The 20,237-nt window shown below is 32.7% G+C and overlaps 1 protein-coding gene across 4 annotated transcripts; it reads right to left on the reverse strand.

The window, feature by feature from the left end:
• Positions 1-7,194: 7,194 nt before the first annotated feature.
• Positions 7,195-14,380, reverse strand: LOC107897328 (fatty acid amide hydrolase). 4 transcript variants are annotated; one of them, XM_041079753.1, is made up of 20 exons: positions 14,180-14,326; positions 13,984-14,059; positions 13,599-13,708; positions 13,176-13,236; positions 12,281-12,468; positions 11,999-12,128; positions 11,639-11,716; positions 11,395-11,542; positions 11,030-11,142; positions 10,540-10,615; positions 10,383-10,454; positions 10,099-10,246; positions 9,706-9,777; positions 9,505-9,585; positions 9,184-9,287; positions 8,479-8,547; positions 8,242-8,306; positions 8,076-8,137; positions 7,868-7,963; positions 7,195-7,687 (listed from the first exon to the last, which is right to left on the reverse strand). In XM_041079753.1, exons 3-20 carry the CDS (start codon positions 13,698-13,700, stop codon positions 7,625-7,627), a joined length of 1,728 nt encoding a protein of 575 aa, XP_040935687.1. In that variant the 5' UTR covers positions 13,701-13,708; positions 13,984-14,059; positions 14,180-14,326; the 3' UTR covers positions 7,195-7,624. The 4 variants fall into 4 exon arrangements, 3 of the variants coding, with proteins under 3 accessions (XP_040935687.1, XP_016678250.1, XP_016678248.1); XM_016822761.1 differs by lacking the exon at positions 13,984-14,059 and having other exon boundaries at positions 10,195-10,246; positions 14,180-14,380; XM_016822759.1 differs by lacking the exon at positions 13,984-14,059 and having other exon boundaries at positions 14,180-14,380.
• Positions 14,381-20,237: the final 5,857 nt, after the last annotated feature.

Raw genomic sequence — 20,237 nt, forward strand, 5'->3', positions numbered from 1 at the left:
TGACTGTGTGTGGTACACTAGCTGGCACATGGGCGTGTGGTCGGCCGTGTGACCCAAATCAGTAACCTCCCTAATTTTCCCACAGCCTGACACAGGCGTGTCCTTATTCGTGTGGTACAAGTCAGTTTGTATGCCTTGTTTTCACACGGCCTGTGACATGGGTGTGTCTGGTAACTGTGTGAGGCACACGACCTGTTCACACGGGTGTGTGACACTTGAAATGTGAAAATTTTTCTAATTTTCCAAAATTTTAATATGTTATCGATTTAGTCCCGAATACTTGATTAAAACTTTGTATGCTCGATTTAAGTACATATTGAATGTGAATGAATGATATTGACAGAAATGAGATGTTATTTGATTTATGATTGTTCAGAATTGAGTTACAAGTCCGGTAATGCCTCTTAACCTATTCCGGCGACAGTTACGGGTTAGGGGTGTTACACTTTATATTTTTATTCAACCCGTTAACAAATCGTTTGCACATGATTTCCTCAATAGATACATACTCTCGAGCATATTTGCTTAAACGTACGAATTCTCTTTCATATTCTGTCACTGTCATCCGACCTTGTTTCAGCTTCAGAAACTATTTATGTTTCTTATCAAGAAATCGTTGGCTTATGTACTTCTTTCAAAACTCAGATTGAAAGAACTCCCAGGTAACTCGTTCCTTAGGAGACACCAATGTCAACATTTTCCACCAATGATATGCATTATCTCTAAGCAAAGATACCACACATTTAATACATTCTTCAGGAATACAGACAATTCCTCGAATACTCTGATCGTTTTCTTGAGCCAAAACTCAGCTCTCTCAGCATCATCATTAACTGTAGCCTGAAACTCTTTGACCCCGTGTTTACGTATCTTATCCACTGGCGGCTTACTCAATCGAATTGGATCTATCACTTGTGCCACAACTAGGACTTTTTGAGGAATAGGTGGGGGTGAAGGTTGTTGAGCTGTCCGATTTGTTAGTACGAACTCCGTGAACCACTCACTCATCATTTGAAAGAAGGCTTGCTTAGCCTCTCCCTCTTGACTACTTGAAATAGGCCTAGAATCGGCCGGCGTTGCCACTTGAACAAGAGCAGGCACATTACTTTCCACATCATCATCTATGGCTCGACCGGGATCCATTTTCTATACGAAAAACACATTTTAACTATCAAGAATCATCACACTATCGCATTTTATATATATGGCATGTATAGCTGGACTCTCACACGTTACGTTAGTCCTAGAATCGACTAAACCGTAACTCTGATACCAATTAAACGTAACACCCCTAACCCATATCCATTACCAAAATAAAGTTACGAGGCATTACCGATAAATCACAGCATAATTCATACATATATGCAATCATATTCAAAATCCATTCAACTCAATCACATTGTCCCTTATAAGGTTCTACGAGACCTTAAAATATGCTTAGAAATGGTTCGGGACTAAACTGATAACATTTTCAAACTTAAGGAAACTTAGAAAATTTTCTTTGATTTAAGGGTCACACGCCCATGTGAACACGCTGTGTGCCTCACACGGCAACCAGACACGCCCGTGTCACAAGCCATGTGAAAACAAGGCATACATACTAACTTGTATCACACGGTCGGAGACACGCCCGTGTGCCATGGCCGTGGGAAAATTAGAGAGGTTACTGACTTGGGTCACACGGCCAACCACACGCCAATGTGCCAGCCTGTGTGCCACACACTCGGCCAATAGACACGCCCGTGTGCCTAGACTATGTCAAAACTGTGGGGTATACTGACTTAATTCAAAAGGGTACCCCAGGGGACACACGACCGTGTAACATGACAATGTGTTGCACACGGCTAAGACGCACGCCCGTGTCTCTGCCCGTGTGGACAAAAATAGGCCCTTTTTGCATAGCCAATTTGTCACCCTTTTCTCATGCACACCTAGCCATCAAAATAATATCATTTTAACACATATATTGGCAGCCAAACCATGCCAATTCACACACATATCATGCCATCTATCATCAACCAATTCAACTATTAAATTCCATATTCAAAACATACCAAATCAACATGCCACACTCATCAAATTTACATAATTTCTAAATGAATTTTCTCATCTTTCTATCAACCAATTCATGCTTCTCAAACATACCAATTCTTCATCCACAAATCATACCAAAATATACCATACCTCAAGCAGTAATACCATAACATATATCTATCCAAAAGAGCATCCATACAACCATTCCAAACAAGCCAACACTTAGGACATTATATACATCACATATATCATTTATAAAACATGTAATTCAAGCCAACTTAATTGGCCAAGTACCAACAATTACAAGTAAAATCTCATGGCTATAATCATAATTCAACACTTAGGACATTATATACATCACATATATCATTTATAAAACATGTAATTCAAGCCAACTTAATTGGCCAAGTACCAATAATTACAAGCAAAATCTCATGGCTATAATCATAATTCAAGACATACCAAAATGACACTAGCCTATACACGCCATATCCCATATATACAAAGCTTCCAAAAGTACCAACGAGATGATCGATAGTGTGATGACATTTCTCAACGATCCCCGAATCTGAGTTAGCTTTGATAATCTATAAAAAAATAGACAAATAACACACAGTAAGCTTCATAACTTAGTAAATTCGTACTAATAAACTCGACGTTTCACAATATTCAATCATCAATTAATAAACACTTAATAAGTCTCATATCATCACTCAATTCTAGCCCATGACCATTTATCATATATATATAGATCCATCAAGCTTCATACACATAGTATCAACTACAACATAGGTTTCGTACGTACCTGTACTCTCCCGTATTTAATTATTACGTTTTCACCTCTTTGTTCAATACGTTAATCCATCCAGAAATCTTTCAATACTCAAGGAACTCGCACACTTAGGGCCAAAATGATTAGCCGAAGCTATAACGATATCACACACTTAGTGCCATCTCATTAAACCGAAGCTATCTCAGTACCGCACACTTAGTTCCACATATAGCTGAAGCTATTCCAATTCGCACACTAAGTGCTATATATAGCCGAAGTTATCTCGAAACGCACACTAAGTGCCAAACATAGTCGATTTGTCATCGTACGCAATCATAGTCGTATATATATACAATTTATGCATTATTAAAGCATTTAAAAACATAATTGTAACAATGTTTATCACGTACGAACTTACCTCGGACATAAAAACAACGAAACTAGTCAACTAGTCGAGTATTTTATTCTTACCTCGATCTAAGTCCGAGTTCCTTTTATCTTGATCTATATTATAACAAATTCAACTCATTTAATCGCATAATCTTTCAATTTTAGTTTACAAACACATATTTGGGTATTTTTACACTTTAGCCCCTAAAGTTACACATTTATTCAATTTACTCCCTATTTCATATATACACAAATTCACAAAATTCAATGTGACCTATGCTTAGCCGAATTCTCTATAGGTCCCTAGAAGCCCATATTTTTCATTTATTTCACAATTTAACCCCTCAATTTATACTTTTCTCAAATTAATCCCTAATTGACATTTTTGTCAAAAAATCACTTTACAGAACATGTATATCAAACACCAAGCTTGCATAATTCATCATCAAACATCATAAAACTCATGGATTCATCAATGGCACTTTTCAAAATCACTAACAAACTCAAAAATTAAGGTACGGGCTAGCTAGTACTCAAAGCAACGGTCACAAAAACGTAAAAATTATCAAAAATGGAACAAAAACGGACCTTCAATTAAGCATCAACATGATCGAACCCTAAAACATCATCTTTGGCTTCTTTTCTCTTGATTTTCAGTTAAAGATGAATGAAAATAAGATGAATTTTGGCTTTTGTTTTATTTTAATTATCATTAATATATAGTTTACCATTTTACCCTTAATGAAACCATTATAAAATCATTTAATACATGTCCATTTATGTACATTCTCACTATCAATGGTATAATTACATCATAAGGACCCTTCATTTAATAAACCATAGCAAATAAACACATTTAACTTATAGCATGCTACTTTTCTATTTTATGCGATTAAGTCTTTTTCTCAAATTAACCACTTAAACGATAAAATTAGCACACGAAACTTTCACACATATCTAATTTCATGCCATAAAAACCAAAAATAATATTAAAATAATTTTACAACCTCGGACTTGTGGTTCTGAAACCACTATTCCAATTTAGCTAAAATCGAGTTGTTACACCAAAGGAGTCTAGTTATGTTAAAACGAAGTTTTAAAACTGATGATTGAGTTGAGTAGCTTAGTGTCCAAATGTGACATCTCTTACTCCTGATGTATCGATTCACTCCAAGTAAAGGATTGTTACAAGATGTCAAGTCTTGTACACATTGTTGCATACATAAGGCTTCCTCTTACAGAGTAAGGAACTTTCTCTATTTGACCATTTTCTTTTAGAGTTTTACGACACATTCTTTTTCTTAGGCTTTCGCTTCTTGCAACAGGAGTATCATTTAACTTGTAGTCTTGCATTCTAAATCGTTCGAGGATTTTTTTTTTAATGTATGACTCCTAAAAATGAGCTATTAGCCTCTTAAAATTGTCTCAAGTAATCTTTACTTCAAGAATGTAAATCTATTCACCCAAGTCTTTCATTTCAAAATAAAGAATAACCAACCTTTTACATAATTATATACTTCTTATCATTTTTAGCCAATAGTATGTCATCCACATAAAGTGAGAAGATTACAAATTTATTCTTGTCTCTTTTGACATACACACAGTGATCTTCATCAATCATGGTAAAATCATACGAAACAATTGTTTGATGAAACCTTATATACCATTGTTTAGAAATTTGGTTGAGGCTATAAATTGATATAAGTAACTTGCACACTTTGTGCTCTTAACTCTTGTCAACAAAACCTACAGGATGTTCCATGTAGATTTCTTTTTCTAGTTCTCCATTAATAAAAGTAGTTTTCACATCCATTTGATGCAACTCCAAATCTAAACGTGCTACTATACTCAAAATCAAACGTGTTGAGGTAAATCTCACAACAAGAGAGAAAGTCTCTTCGTAGTCTATTCCCTCTTATTAGGTATAACCTTTCGCTACAAGGCGTGCCTTGTATCTCTCAATTGTGTCATCGGATTATGCTTAATTTTGAAAACCCATTTGTTCTAGATTGTTTTACGTCATTTTGGTAGATCAACCAATTCCCAAACATGGTTCAATCTCATTGACTCCATTTCTTTTTCCATTACTTTCATCCATTTATCTTTTTTTATCAAAAGAAAATGTTTCTTCCACATCTCTTGGTTCTTCATCTTGTGGAGTAATCATGAAATCTTTTCCCTCTATGTGAAGATGATGTTGAGGCATATGCCCACGACTACTACGCTTAACATAAGATTCTTGTGAAACAATTTCTGCATCTCTTCTTAAGCTCTCACTCGAATGAGGCAATAGTGTTACATTTTTTAAGAAAATGTAATAATTGATTCGAACTAATCAAATCATCAGGATCTCCTATTTCATATGGAGAAAGTCATGTTTAGTGACACCTCTATTAAGAAAATCGTTTTCTAGAAATATGACGCCTCGAGACTCAAATTTGGTAATGCTCCCACTTTGTTGTTCACCTATGAACACATATCATTTTAAAAGTTCATAGTATCTAATAAATATACTATTTTAACCTCTAGGACCTAATTTGTCATGTCTATGAGCGAGCTTATGGACATAAGCAGTGTAACCCCATGGTCTTAAATCACTAAGATCAAGTTTTCTACTAGTCCATAATTCATAAGGAGTCAATAACAGATTCGAAGGGTACTCAATTTAATATCTAAGTAGCTATCAATAAATCATCACCTTAAAAGGTGATGGGCAAATTTTCTTCTACCAACGTAGAGCTAACCATTTCCAAAAGTGTTATATTTCTTCTTTTAGCGACATCATTTTGTTGTGGAATCCTCGAAATATGATTGGCTGCCTATCTATCCCTTTTTTATCTCACAATTTTTTTAATTGATTAGACAAATATTCATAGCACCAGTCAGTTCTCAATGCCTTGACATATTTATTTAACTGGTTTTCTACTGATGTAACATACTTTTTAAAGCATTCTAATGTTTCAGACTTTTGAGAAATCAAATAGACAAAATCGAAACGTGTATAGTCATCTATAAAAGTGATGAAATATACACCTTCATTTCGTGTCCTAACATCTATTGGACCACAAGTATCCGAATGTATTAATTGTAATGGAAATTTGGCTTGAGTTCCTTTACCGAATGATTTTCTCGTCATTCTTCCGGCTAGATAATTTTCACATATAGGTAAATTAACTATTCTGATTAGGCTTAATAATCTCTCTTCATTAATTTGTACATTCTATGTTGTTCGATGTGACAAAAGTCAGCATACCAAATATTCACATCCACATTTGAATAATGGGAAGATGTAATAAGTGAATAACTATAGTTTTCATTACTACTATACAAAGTGTAGTCTACATCCAGTATAATAAAATCATTTAGTAAATAAGTAGATCCATTATAAATTTATCTTAAAAAAATATCCACACTAATACTAGAGTAGTTCGGATTATAATTATAGCGAAGAAGAACTATTACTGAGATCAAATTTTGTCATATCCCGTAAGCAAATAATACATCATGTAGGATCAAGGGTCTTCCACCACACAAGCTCAACTTGCAAGTGCCAATTTCCTTGACTTCAACCTGTAAGTTGTTGCCTACAAAACATCTACATATACCTTTGAGTCTTAACGATCTTAATCAATTGCTTAAAAGATAACACTTCGAAGACTTCTCCTAAAGAAGTCAATTACCCATCAACGACTCATAAATAAAAGTAAATGTATTTTTCTTAGAACCGAAAAAAAAATATAGATTATATTTTTTAAATTCTTTTAAAATAGGCTTTGGGTAAAGTTGAAAATATATAGGATCGTGATTCTTTTATATTTTAATAAAATTTAATATGATGTTTTAGGATTATATTTTTTTAATTAATTTTTTATTTTTAAATATTATTTAAAGACTTGACAACTCTCTGATATTTTATTAATCCGAGTTAAAAAGCTCCCATGCCTTTTATTCATTTATTTTCTCTCTTTGGGTCTGAAAAGCTACCTTGATACGGAATGTGTTTAAAATATTCGAAGTCCATATTTTCCTTAATAAATTAAGGTTTACAGTCATTGCAGCTTAATTCTAATATTAGTTTAAGATCAGATGAACCCTAACTTCACCTTCAGTGTTCTATCTCAAATACTTTCAAGACTGAACCAAATCCGAAACAGAAACACAAGTCATATCCATATCTATAAATCCGTTTACCGATGTGATGCACAGTTTCAACTTCTCTACTAATGATTTTTCATTTTTGAGATATGACCCATTTCTCAACGATGGCAGTTCCTAATCCACAACATCATTCAGCAATACTTCGTTTATTGCTAACATATACCAGGGGAAGTCAGTTGTCGGTCATTTCATCATTGAGAAGAAACTACCAAATAGTTCCGATGTCCGGTTTCGTTCCCACGGTTCCTGGAGGTTCCCACCCTGCGCTGCTCAGCTCTTATGAAGTAGATCATAGAAAACCTTCGGCTTTCTATACTCCGAGATGCACAAGGCCTGAAACCAAATGTCTTTACATTTCAGCAAATACACCAGATTCCACACTTTGGTCTTGAATATGAAAACTCAAAATTGTCCGGTTTATGTTATGTTCTCAAGAGTGAAAATAACCCGACGTAGATGCCAGGATATGAAAGATGAAACGAAGGGATACATTCGGAGAAGCAAGTAGCTTACCTGCATTGCATATGCTACATGCATTAATGTAGGTTCCGACCAAGGTTTCCCTATAAACTGAAGGCCAATCGGCAAACCTGCTTTGTCATAACCGACCTATCAAGAAGACAAAGAGAATTGATATTAGTATAATTGTAATGATTGAATGAAGCTAACGGTCAATTCGCAATATAAAAATCATAAAGATGAGTAGTAATAAATTTCGTACAGGGACAGTCACAGCAGGTAATCCCAAAAAGTTTCCTGCTATCTGATAACGGATAAGGGCAGCTGAAATAATGAAAAAAAAGGATGAACTTCCACTTTTATGTACACTGATAAAGCACAAGGATTTAAATGTAAAAACATACAGAAAATTCAGTTGAAATTGATACCTCCATTTATGCAGTCTACTTCACCAGTCTTTAGAGCATCATCAACTATCGAGTATGCAGTCCGACTGTTTTGACAAAAATCTCATTAAACTTTAGGCACCGTAAGATTAGGTCTCGGAGAGGGAAGTTGAAGGGAAAGACTAACGGTGCTAATAAAAAGCTTATTTTAGAAAAAAAAAAAAAAAACATTTTTCCACTCAAACAGATGCAAGCTGTAGCAGCAAAAAAACAACTTACCCTGTTGTTGGAGCAACTATGACATCTGCCATGGCAAATATATTGTTATGAATTTGCATCTGTCGATTCCTGCATATGTGTAGTAAAGGTAAATTATCATAGCAAGTTTGCGGAATCTAAAATCATAATCCATGTTACTCGGACTCGGGTAAAGGTGTTGGAAAATGAGTATATGCCCGACCCAAGTATGTTCAAAATTTTCAAGATTTCCATGCACTTGGAGAATTATATCCCCATACCCATGTCTGAATGTGTCATATATTGGTGTTGGGCATGGTACATTAAGCAAAATGAAAAGTTACAGTAGCATAGATCATAATAGCTTCCTTTAATTTGAAGCACACATACAAATATATAGATTGCTAAATTTAAGTCGACTTTGGAGAAAACTTCATTGACATTTGCTCATTACTTCTTGAAACGGTTTCTATTTCACAAGTAAAAAGCTTTGAGCTCTTGAGAAAATAGAAGAAATGATTGAATTGAAAAATGAAAAGAACGTTATCATATCATTAACAATCATTTACGTTAAAAGTTACGAATTACAGAAAATCAATCAATCAATTAATTAATTATTGGCTACAATATACCTCATTTTCTGTCGCTGTTTCGACAAGTTTGTATTGTAAGATACCAACTTGTAAATCCTGAATAAAATAAACATAAAAGCATAATATGAGCATTGAAGTCAGCAAGATAACTTACAGTTTTTCCATATGAGAACTCAGTGAAGTGCTGCATTCGGAACTAATGGTCACATAATGTGCAAGGAGCATCGATTCTATATCTGGTATAGTAACCCCTACAGTCTTGTGAATGATATAACTTCTCAGACTGCTGAGCAATCATTTTAATACTATATCATGAATTTATTGTATTTTATACATGCGTTTTGTTTCTCAGAAGGTTAATCATCTGATTAGGTTCTAACAAAGGAGAAGTTGATTGCTCCCGCAGTCTATTTATAGCAAATTATAATATCAAAACATGGGTAGTTATTGCTTGTAAAGAACAACCACTGAATACCTTCCACTTGTAATGGTCGCAAAGTAAGTTCAGAGCATTGGAGCAGCATATTCTGATTTCATCGCTGCAATCATTGAACCACTAATTGAGCCAATTAGTGGTACAAAAATAGAACGACAGGAATTAGAAACCATATCTTTTTAAGTCATAATTGATGATAAAACCGAATGTAAGTTAATTGATCATAATTACATCACTAACCTCTCCATATTTTGCAAACCTGATATTCGATATTGGCTTTGTTGAGTTCAGCAGCGGAAATTGCACTTTGGGCTGGAAGTATCCATGTGTCAAAGAAAAAAAGGGCAAAAGTGGTCCGAACTTAGAATGGCTCGTATAAATACTCTATGATTCAGCAGAAAAAGGCGAGTTTGAACCGGACTTGTTAAAATAAAGTATGATCATTTAGAGTTGATATTCCTTCCAGCATTTTCTGATAGTTACCTCATTGCTCATTTCTCGTCATAAAGGGAAAAATGGGAAAAACAAATGCTTTGTTTCTACTATTTCAGAAAATCTCCAATTTTGAATTTAAATTTTTTTTTTATCTACTCTCAGTATCAGAACTAGAAGGAAAAAGAAAAAAAGATGTACATGTATCCGAACCCTGTTTGGTACCATAATCAGCTTTCTCTTAAAAGGTTGATGGTCTTGCATAGGTTTTACTGATCGTATAGAACTGGTACTTACAGGTAAAGTGGTTGGCTTATGTGATGGAAGGTCGCCACTAATAGCAGCATAACTGAAAAGTTAAAACAGAAAACTAATCTGAGTCCAATCTACAACGCACAAAGTAACCAATCTACACTCTTAAAAAAAAGTAATCTATAAAAGTTAAAAAGGAAATAGATTGATAAAATGAGAGAGGGAATACTTACACAATAAATGCATCATCTAAGGTAGCTGCTAGTATTCCAACTGTCCCCACCGTCCAGTTCAGAGGAAGAACACTAGAAACAGCATAGAAATTTTCATATATTGTCTAAATTTGACATAATGAAACTTATAGAATTATTTTACTAAACAGGTTCTCACCCTGAATGAGGTATGCATCCAAACGTTGGTTTGAATCCAAAAACACCACAAAGGGATGCAGGCATCCGCACAGAACCTACACAGAAACCATAGATGAAATACACTGGTTCTTTAAACTTATTCACGTGGTACGGTGTTGTACAGGTAAGCCAGCACAATATTTTGTTCTTTCAAAATGCTAATGAACATACGATTCCTTAGAGGGTGATAAATGATCTTGTGCATAACTTCTCAATCAATAGGAAAGAAAGAATGTTACACCAAGTAGACTTTCATAATATTGATGAAGTACACAAGTCTTGGGCTGAATAGTATCTAGTGAAAACATAATGAATTCAACATACTTATTTCATGGAGGTAAATAGTATTATCTCTCATATTATTATTCATGAACCAACTGAACTCTAAACATGTTTTATCAGAACATTGTACATAATTTTTCAACAAACATTTTTGTGATTTTTCAGTTAAGTATTAAAAAAGTTTTTACCTCCACTATCCACACCAAGGGCAACAGGGCATAAGCCTGAAGATACTACTGCAGCAGATCCACTAGAAGAACCACCACAAATTTTTTTGGGATCATAGGGATTTCTAATAGGCCTGCATCAATCAAAAAATGAACATACTACCAATCTTTAATGGAAAGAACTTAGACAGGATAAAGGAAAGTTTGTTAAATTTAGCGATGTTGTTTGCCTGTAATAGAACTTGTAATTAAGACTCTATGCAGATAATTAATCTGTAATTAAATGTTATACAGATAAAATGGAGAATAAATTCGAGCAGGATATCATTGAATTTAAACATGGAATTTTTGGTTAATCAAAGGGAAAGAAAAAAGAAAATTCTCACCCGTAGTGGGGATTTATCCCACTTACTCCAGCTCCAAGTTCATGCATATTAGTCTTTCCAACAAGTATAACACCACAGGATCTGAGGCGCATAACACAGCATGCATCACCAGTACAAGGTCTAAATTTGTGAAGCCACTTTGTACCTCCTAGAAGAATCAAGAGCAAGATAAGGACAAAAAATACCACTAAGAAAAGAAAACTTATGTGCAAAAAAGACAGGGTAAGTGGAGAACTTAGGAGACCTGTGGTTGGATATGGATAACAATCTATTTCATCCTTGATAGCAATCAGGACTCCATCTAGAGCAGATATTGGATTCCCTACAGAAGAGAACAATGAGAAAACCATATGAATGTCTAGACGATATTGACAGAGGGATATTATAAATCAAAAAGATTAGAAATCAAAATGAAAGTCCACTTCTCCTATGTTCGAAAATCAACTGCTAACTTGTTTTTCTATTAGACCTTCAGCTAAGGGTTTGAAAATTAAACCATTGTGTAGAATGCGTATGTTCTTGTGGCTCAAGAGAATGGCACAAAGATGTCCCCATAAAAAAGCACATTAGGATATGTCAACAGTGATTAATTAGACTAAGTTACCTCTTTCATATCGAAGTGTTGACTCTGTAGCTTGCCTTAGAATATCTTCAGCATCAGAGTTAATGAAGAAGGACATTGGCAAAGGAGGACTGCAAGATTCACGCACAGCATCTATAAAGTGCTCCGCAACCTGCAGGATTGAAAATTTATTTCCATGACCACAGTAAACCAAAAATTATGGATACAGACTATCAAGAAAAGTCTCAAAAATCAGTGAAAAAATAATGACATAAAAATGGGAAATCAGAAATTTTCCATAAACTAGATAACCACAAATAATACCCTCAGAGGAGTTATTTCTCCAGTACTATAGGCTCTTGAATAATCTGCTATTGTCCAGCGCCGGAAGCAGCTTGATTTTAGATCTAGTGACTTATCTGAGGTTACAGGAACGCATTTTATTGCCTGTTGAACTCGTTCTGGTGGAGATGCATCAGAGTCAATTTGTTTGACTTCTTGTTGATTAAGGTCTGTTTTGATGCAATCTAATTAGACACAAGACCAGAAACACCTTTCAAAAGGAAATGCATATTGGTTTCAAGACATGAGGGTGTGAAATATGTTTATATGATGAAAACAGAAGCTTAAACAAACTAATAGCAAAAAAAGCTGCACAAATATATATATATGACATATCCCATTTTCAGTACTTCATACCCTAAGCAAGATGCACTTCTCTTTTCCCCGGTTACTTCGACCTACCTCTACTAGCAATTTTGTATCCAAGCACTTGATGATGTTATGAACATTCTTATTGTTGTATCTTACAATTTCAATAGATAAAGCATTAGAAATTCATCAAACACCTTTGGAACATAAGAAACTTCCAATGTCTGGAATCAAATTTGGCATCATGTAAAAAGGAGAGTATTCTATTTTTCTTCCATGTTGGTTTCTCGTATATGGAGGAAATAAGAGATAGTAGTGGCCTCTATCCTGGGCATTCCTTTCTTGGTCATTGCAAAAGGAAGTGATAGAAAATTCATAGATATTTTAGTGGCAGCCAATATTATGACGCTATGTTTAACTAGTTCTAAAATGCTTCCATAACCAAACCTTACTGTAGACAGGACCGAATTCCGATTTTATTTATGTAAAGAAGATAAACTATCAGCTGTATGCATAATGTAGCAATCTGAAGTTTATGAATTGTGACAAGTATCTTGCCTATACATACCAGTAATAGGATGCAAGGGGACGAACATAGGTGGTTCCTCCAGAGTTGCATTCGAAACAAGCTATTCAAGGTAAGACATGGTGAGAAAGAAATTCATAATAAATAGCAGATAAGCAACCATGTCAATTATAAACTTGACTCCTGGGGAGCAAAGATAAAGCTTCTAAGTTTCCAGTATTGCAAGAATAATGAATGCCACTTCTATCACAGTCTTTATGGCCGGTTGGTTAATCTTCCATTTGACAAAATGTATAATGGTTCTCTTCATATTAGTATTTTACAAGCATATAAAGAGCAGAAAGTTCCCCTCTTCTTCTTTCTTTTTGGATGAATCCCATTTTTTCTAGAAGAGCCTTATCAGTGCAGTAAACTATACATCAATGACTGATTTCTAATCAAGTGTATAAGCTAACAAGTTCGCACCTTGTGAACTTGATTGTTCTTCTTCACTATGTACAGCAACAACGCTCCAATGATCCTTGACTCCAAGAACCAGGCAAAGATTTTCAGCAGAAATCCAGCCATACGAGGAGCTATATACAGAAAAAAAATTGGTAAAATCCAGTCAGAGAGATTAGAAAGAGTCTGAATTAGTGAAAAAGAGGCAAAATGTGATAAGAGATAGTCAAATTTTTTTTTGAAACAAGAAAAAGTGAACGATTACTATCGAGTATGAAGCTATTTTAGTAAGTAAAATGTACGTAGAAAGAGAACAACCGCAATTCATCTTGAATTTCTTGATTTCAGTAACTAAACAAAAGAAATTCTTAAACAGTTTGATGAGACAAGTTTCTGAAACTAACATCACCTTATACTAAAATGAAACAAGTTTCTCATTTGCAGCAACAGCATTTGAGAATTTGTTCAAGCAAGAGTACTAATCACTGAAATTTAAAAAAAAATCCAAGCATGAATTTTGATGTAAAGACAAGAAATCGGTGAACAGAAGAATGATGGTGATGATGATTAATGCGCAAAAAAAAATGATTTGAGTGAAAAGAAACCTTTATCGGCTTTAAAATATGACTCATTGCTGCAAGGACCAAGATCAGTCTGCTCTACAGGCTTGTAGACGACGCCAGCATCCCTCAACAATCCCATTTTTGCATGAAAAATTTTGGAGTTGGTGTGGGTAGTGGTGGCTGTTAGGGCAACCTCAGCAAAGCAGAATCAAAGTCAATACAGTTCAACCACTATAAATATAAATGTATGTGTGTGTATATATATATAAAGGCCTTTTTCTCGGTTTTCATATAAAAGCTTCTATTAAACTCTTCACAACTATAGAAAAGAATTTTCAGTTACTTATTTACTATATTCGAGTTAATGATTGAATTAATCTAATTAAAAATTAAAAATTTATTTGATTCCATCTTAGATTCAATTCTTACGACATTTATATATATAATTTCAATTTTTTAATAAAAATACTGCATTCAACATGATATATCTAATAATTTCTATAAATAATAGAGACCTCTTCTTACTGTTCTTAAACTGCTATAAAAACGTGCAGTGAGAGAATTGCCATCATAATATTAATGACATTAATATATAAACTCTGATAATAAGTATGTTATAATCTAAAGCATATACAATTAAATGAAGTGTTAGTTCTATATTTATTTGTTTTTCTTCCAAATTTTAAATTATATTTTTATAATGTAATAATATTATTTTAAATTTTTATATTTTAATAAAATTAATACACATATAATAAAATTATAATCTAAAATATATTACTTAATTGAATGTATTAGTTGGACATTTAATTGGTTTTTTTTCTCAAATATTAAATTATTGTTTCTACTATCGAAGAAGACAACAGAAGTAATAAATAGCATCGTCCAGAAAAAAACTAATAAATAACAAAGAATCAGTGATATCACCAACTTTAATGATTTTGTCGGTACTGACTTGAGATTCCTTTTGAAGTTTTTTATTTCCCTTATTTTTTTAAAAGTGACTGTTTATTTAAAAAATTATTATAGAATTAGTTTTTTTTTTAAACATATCAAAACGTTTTATTAAATATTTTAAAAATATTAGTACTAACGTATCATTTATATTATTTATTAAATATTTAATCGAATTATGTTATAACTTACCATTAGATATTAATTAAATTGAAAAAATTATTAATTTAACTTTACTTTAAAATGTAACTAATTTTTTAAGGAATAAAGGTTGATTAATGTGGGGGTAAACTCTATCAATTGTCCTTGAATTTTGATTAATATTACATTTTGATCACTTAATTTTTAAAAAGTTATGTAATTATTATTAATGTTATCGAATTATTACATTTTGATCACTCATCTATTGACTTTCATTAAGAGGATGATATGATATGTTAATTTAAAGAGTTGATAATAAATTTAGTCATTAAATTATAATTAAAATATCTTTTTTCTTAATAATAAGTCTAAAATTTTTTAAAAATATTAAAAATAAATGAATAAAATTTATGAAAAATTGTTTTTTAGAAAAAAAAAGCATATTTATAACTCAATTAAACAAGATTAAAACACAATTATTTTTAGAAAATGAAGAACAATGTTCATAAAAATGGATATAAAATCCTTCTACAGACAAAGTAACGATATGAATAAAACCTGACAAAAAAACAAGAGAGTTTGAATTGGAAGTACACAAACAAATTAAAACCAAAAAGCCAGAAGAGAATGTGTCTGCAACGATGTAGATAATGAAAGCAAGCTAAGAGTGAGGCACAAAAATAATATATTTGTAAATCATGAATTCAAATCCAGCTAATTTGAAACGAAAAAAATTCCAACTTCAAAAATTTTAAAATTAACAAAATTCAAAAGCTTTATATGTATAATTCTGGATAATTTTTAAATTTAATAATGAATCAAACTAGACTTCACATTTATGTTCAATTAGTAAACCCTAGTGAACAGTTACCAAAAAAGGAAAGTTTTTAAAAACAGAAGTACAATCAATAAATAAAATTAATATTAATATTAGACAGCAAAATTCGAAAATATTTGATCTTTTTACCACTAATTGTTTTTTGAAAAAATTCAGTGTTTTTAATCTTGTTTAGTTGAATTGTAAATATACGTTTGTATTTTTTAATAAAAGTTTAATATATTTTTAAAAAAATTTAAGAGTTTATTTATTTTTAATGTTTTTAATTTTTTTTAGAATTATTATTAAAAAAATTTAAAAATATGAAATTGATATTTTAGTTATAGTTTATAGGTTAAATTTGTTATTAACATTTTAAATTAACATGTCACATTATGCCTTAATATTATTATTAAGTTAACGAAGGAGCGACTAAAATATAACAAATCGATAATATTAGTAACAATTACATCACTTTTGAAAGTTAGGTAATCGAAACGTAGTCTTAATCAAAGTTTAGAGACAATTTTTGTAGTTTACCCTTAATATTATTATAAGAGATATTTTTCCTTTTCATATTTTATGTAATCTTCAAATAAAACAATGGAAAATTATTACTTGGGAGTGACCAACAAATTCATATAGAAATCTCTTATCACTCTATTGATAATCATTTGTTGAAATAATTTTATAAATTTATTTTTAATATAAAATATTTTTATTCACCCATATAATGGATATGATAAAATCTAGTTTCTATTATTAGAAAAATTGGTCTTTGTATGTTAGCATGACATACATATGGCACGCCATTTGTCACTATCTGGTTATTTGTTAGGCAGACCAATTTTTAACAATACAAATAGATGAAAATTTTAACAGAAATAACTAATTTGCTCTTTGATCTAATGTACAGGGACTAATTTGACCATTTTTTAGTAAAAGGGACAAAAATGCAATATGATTCTTAGTGCAAGAGCCTCTATGGTACTTTTACCATAAAAATTGTTAAGGATAATGGCACCATTGGCCCCTTTACATTGGGGTTTGTTCTATTATGGTCCCTAAACTTTCAAAATGTCCAATTAAGCCCCAATACTTTATTTTTGTTTACTAAAGTGGTCCCTGACACTAACATGTTAACTGTTTTGTTGGCATGGCAATTTGACCAACTGGGTAAAGACACATGTCTCTTTGTTGACTACTAACTTGGTTGACTAGGGGCATATGAGCAAATTGTCCATTTTATTAATTTCTTTTTCCAAAATTAATTTTTTTTAAAAACATAAATTTTATTTTCATTTTTGATGGTTCCTTCTTCAATTTATTCACTCTTCATTCATTGCAAGATATATTGGTGGGTCTTTGAGTCAATGTTTTACTTTAGGTGTATACTAACTGTTTAGAAAAATCTTTTAGGTTTGGTTTTCTTTCCTCAAAATAATTTTTTGGGTATTAGATTTTTGCTTTGAAGTTCCTTTCATAATAAAATATTTGAAGCATTTTTAGAGAGAAAATTAAAAGAAACGGATGAAAAGGGAAGAGGGCAAACTTTGAGGAACAAAGATCGTAAGTGGAAATTATATAGGTTAGCTTTAAAAATAATGTTTTTTTTTGAAAAAAAAAGGAAATAGCTTTGTTGATGTCTTGGGAAGAGACAATACTTACCAAATACCTTGAGTTGGGTTACATGAAAAGGACACCTTCAATTTCTTCACTCTCCAGTCGTATGTTATGATAAATTTGGAAAAGTTCATGGACTCATCATTAAACTCAGTATGTGAAGATTAGGTTTTCACTCAATATGGTTTCTTTTCAAATATGGGAAAGTCTATTGATGCTTGGCCAGTTGCAGTAGTTGTCTGAAGAAGTGGAAGACCAACTATGAGAAGGTGGATGGAAAAATGAATCTAGCTTCAACATGGTGGAGTGTCATTGGTGGCGAAAAGGAGTTGGAAATTGGAACGGGGGAAGAAAATGGCGATGCTCGATGTTTTCCTTTTTTCATAGATTTGAATAAAAATTACTTTTATCTATTTTTAATACTTTTAACCTTTAAAAAAAATAAAGAAAGAAAAAATGAGTAATTTTGAAGTATAGGCTTAGATTATGTTAGGACTATATTAGAATATGGTGAAAAGTGTTGGATTTCATGGTAATGTTATATGATAATATGAAATGGTATGCAAATGATTTGAATATGATATGATTTTGTTATGTAATAACTTAATTATACTTGTTCATCTTATCTTCAAAGCATGATAGTATCACTGAGTCAAATTGCTCAACTTACAATTTTGTTTATTTCCATGCACAAGTAACATTAGATCTTGAGGACTCCAGAAGTACGACAACATCTAGGATTCATTTATCAGCTCAACAAAGCTTGTATAGCTTTTGATATATTTTATAGCAAGTTGGACTATACCTAGTGTCATAGCTTAGTTTTTTTTAACTTATTTTGATGTTTCGGTATGTGTCATGTTAAAGACATAATTTGAATATAATCATACAAGTATGGTGGTATGTATCATTTAGTCATATTTATGCTATGTTTAAGGTATGACTTGCATGTCAAGTAAGTTGTTTTAATCCATAGAATTGGTAATGAAGTAAACATGTCTGTGATCATGTGTTTAAAGGTTTCTAAATATGCTTGAAATTGTGTTTAAAACTTGTTCAGATGATTTGGTAACTTTTTGGACTAAACTAGGTAAGTTTTGTGGTCGTTTTTGGGTCTTGACAAACTTCTATTGATACAAGTGGTTAGAAACCAAAATGACTACAAAATCATCAATTTTCAACTCAACCATCAAAATTACATCCTAACAAGTCTAAAATGCAATTAGCTACGAATTAAAACCTTACACTACATGCAAAAACACTTAGATTCAATACTCAATTATTCAAATATTTACAAATTTTGGTTCATTCGCCACAAGCGGCGAGTTAAAAATTCAACTTTGGGCGGTCAGTCACACCACCGAAATGATGTTTCATCGGTGCCCTTGACACTTGAACACATCTCTTGTTCAGCACACGACCAAGGCCTCTTGAGAACCGCAACGCTTTTCTTATCCTCGTTCGCCTCCTGATTCTCTTGTGTGGCACACAAACACTTGAAAAATTACACCATTCCATAAAAGTTGGAAACCTATTAACATGATAAGTTCTCGTCTCAATTACTTGGCACTTATACTCTTATGATGTCGACACCTCCTTAGACTTAGATTCGAGCTCAACATATTTGAAAACTTTTGTTTCTCCCCTGATGTCCATAGTCAATTCACCCCATCCTACGTTTATGGTAGCTTTAGATGTGGCCAAGAAATGTCTCCCTAAGAGTATAAGAATTTCAAGATCTTCTTCAAAGTCAAGCATGATAAAGTCAATGGGAAAAATAAATTGCCTCCCTAAGAGTATAAGAATTTCAAGATCTTCCTCAAAGTCAAGCATGATAAAGTCAATGGGAAAAATAAATTGTTTAACCCTTACTAACACATCTTCAAGGACTCTCTTGGGATGTACCAAAGATCAGTCAGCTAATTGAAAAGTGACTTTCATTTCCTTAAGCTCTCCCAAACCTAACCTCCTATAAATTAATAATTAGATAAGGTTAATCTTGGCACCTAGATTACATAGGGCCTTCCCAAAACTCACTCCACCTATTTCAATGGGGATGGTAAAGCTACTAGGATCTTTTAGTTTGGGAGTAACTCTTCTAGACACAATCGCGTTACATTTCTCATTAAGTGTAATTTGCTCTCTTCTCCCTATTTTCCTCCTTCGAGACATGACATCCTTAAGGAATTTGGCATATTTGGGTATTTTCTCAATAAGTTCTAACAATGGGATGTTCACATTTAATGCTTTAAACATTTTGAAGAAATCTTCAAACTCCTCCTTATCCCACTTCTTTTTCTCTTATAAATGACTCAGAAAGGGTATGGGTTTCGGGCTTGGTGGTGGTGGTGGAATGATTCTATCATCGGGTTCGTGTATGGGTTTACTCTCAGGTACTTCCTTTTCTACTACCCCATCGCTAAAACTAGGAGTACGGATGCTCTCGTCCTTCGCACTCACTTCTTTCTCCTTTCAATTTGGTCAGATAGGCTCCTTAACCATAGCTTCTAATCTAAGGGCAATCACCTTGGCATGATCCTTTCCTTCCCTCTCTGGATTAGGTTC

The sequence above is a fragment of the Gossypium hirsutum genome, chromosome A10, assembly GCF_007990345.1.
Source record: "Gossypium hirsutum isolate 1008001.06 chromosome A10, Gossypium_hirsutum_v2.1, whole genome shotgun sequence".
NCBI lineage: Eukaryota > Viridiplantae > Streptophyta > Magnoliopsida > Malvales > Malvaceae > Gossypium > Gossypium hirsutum.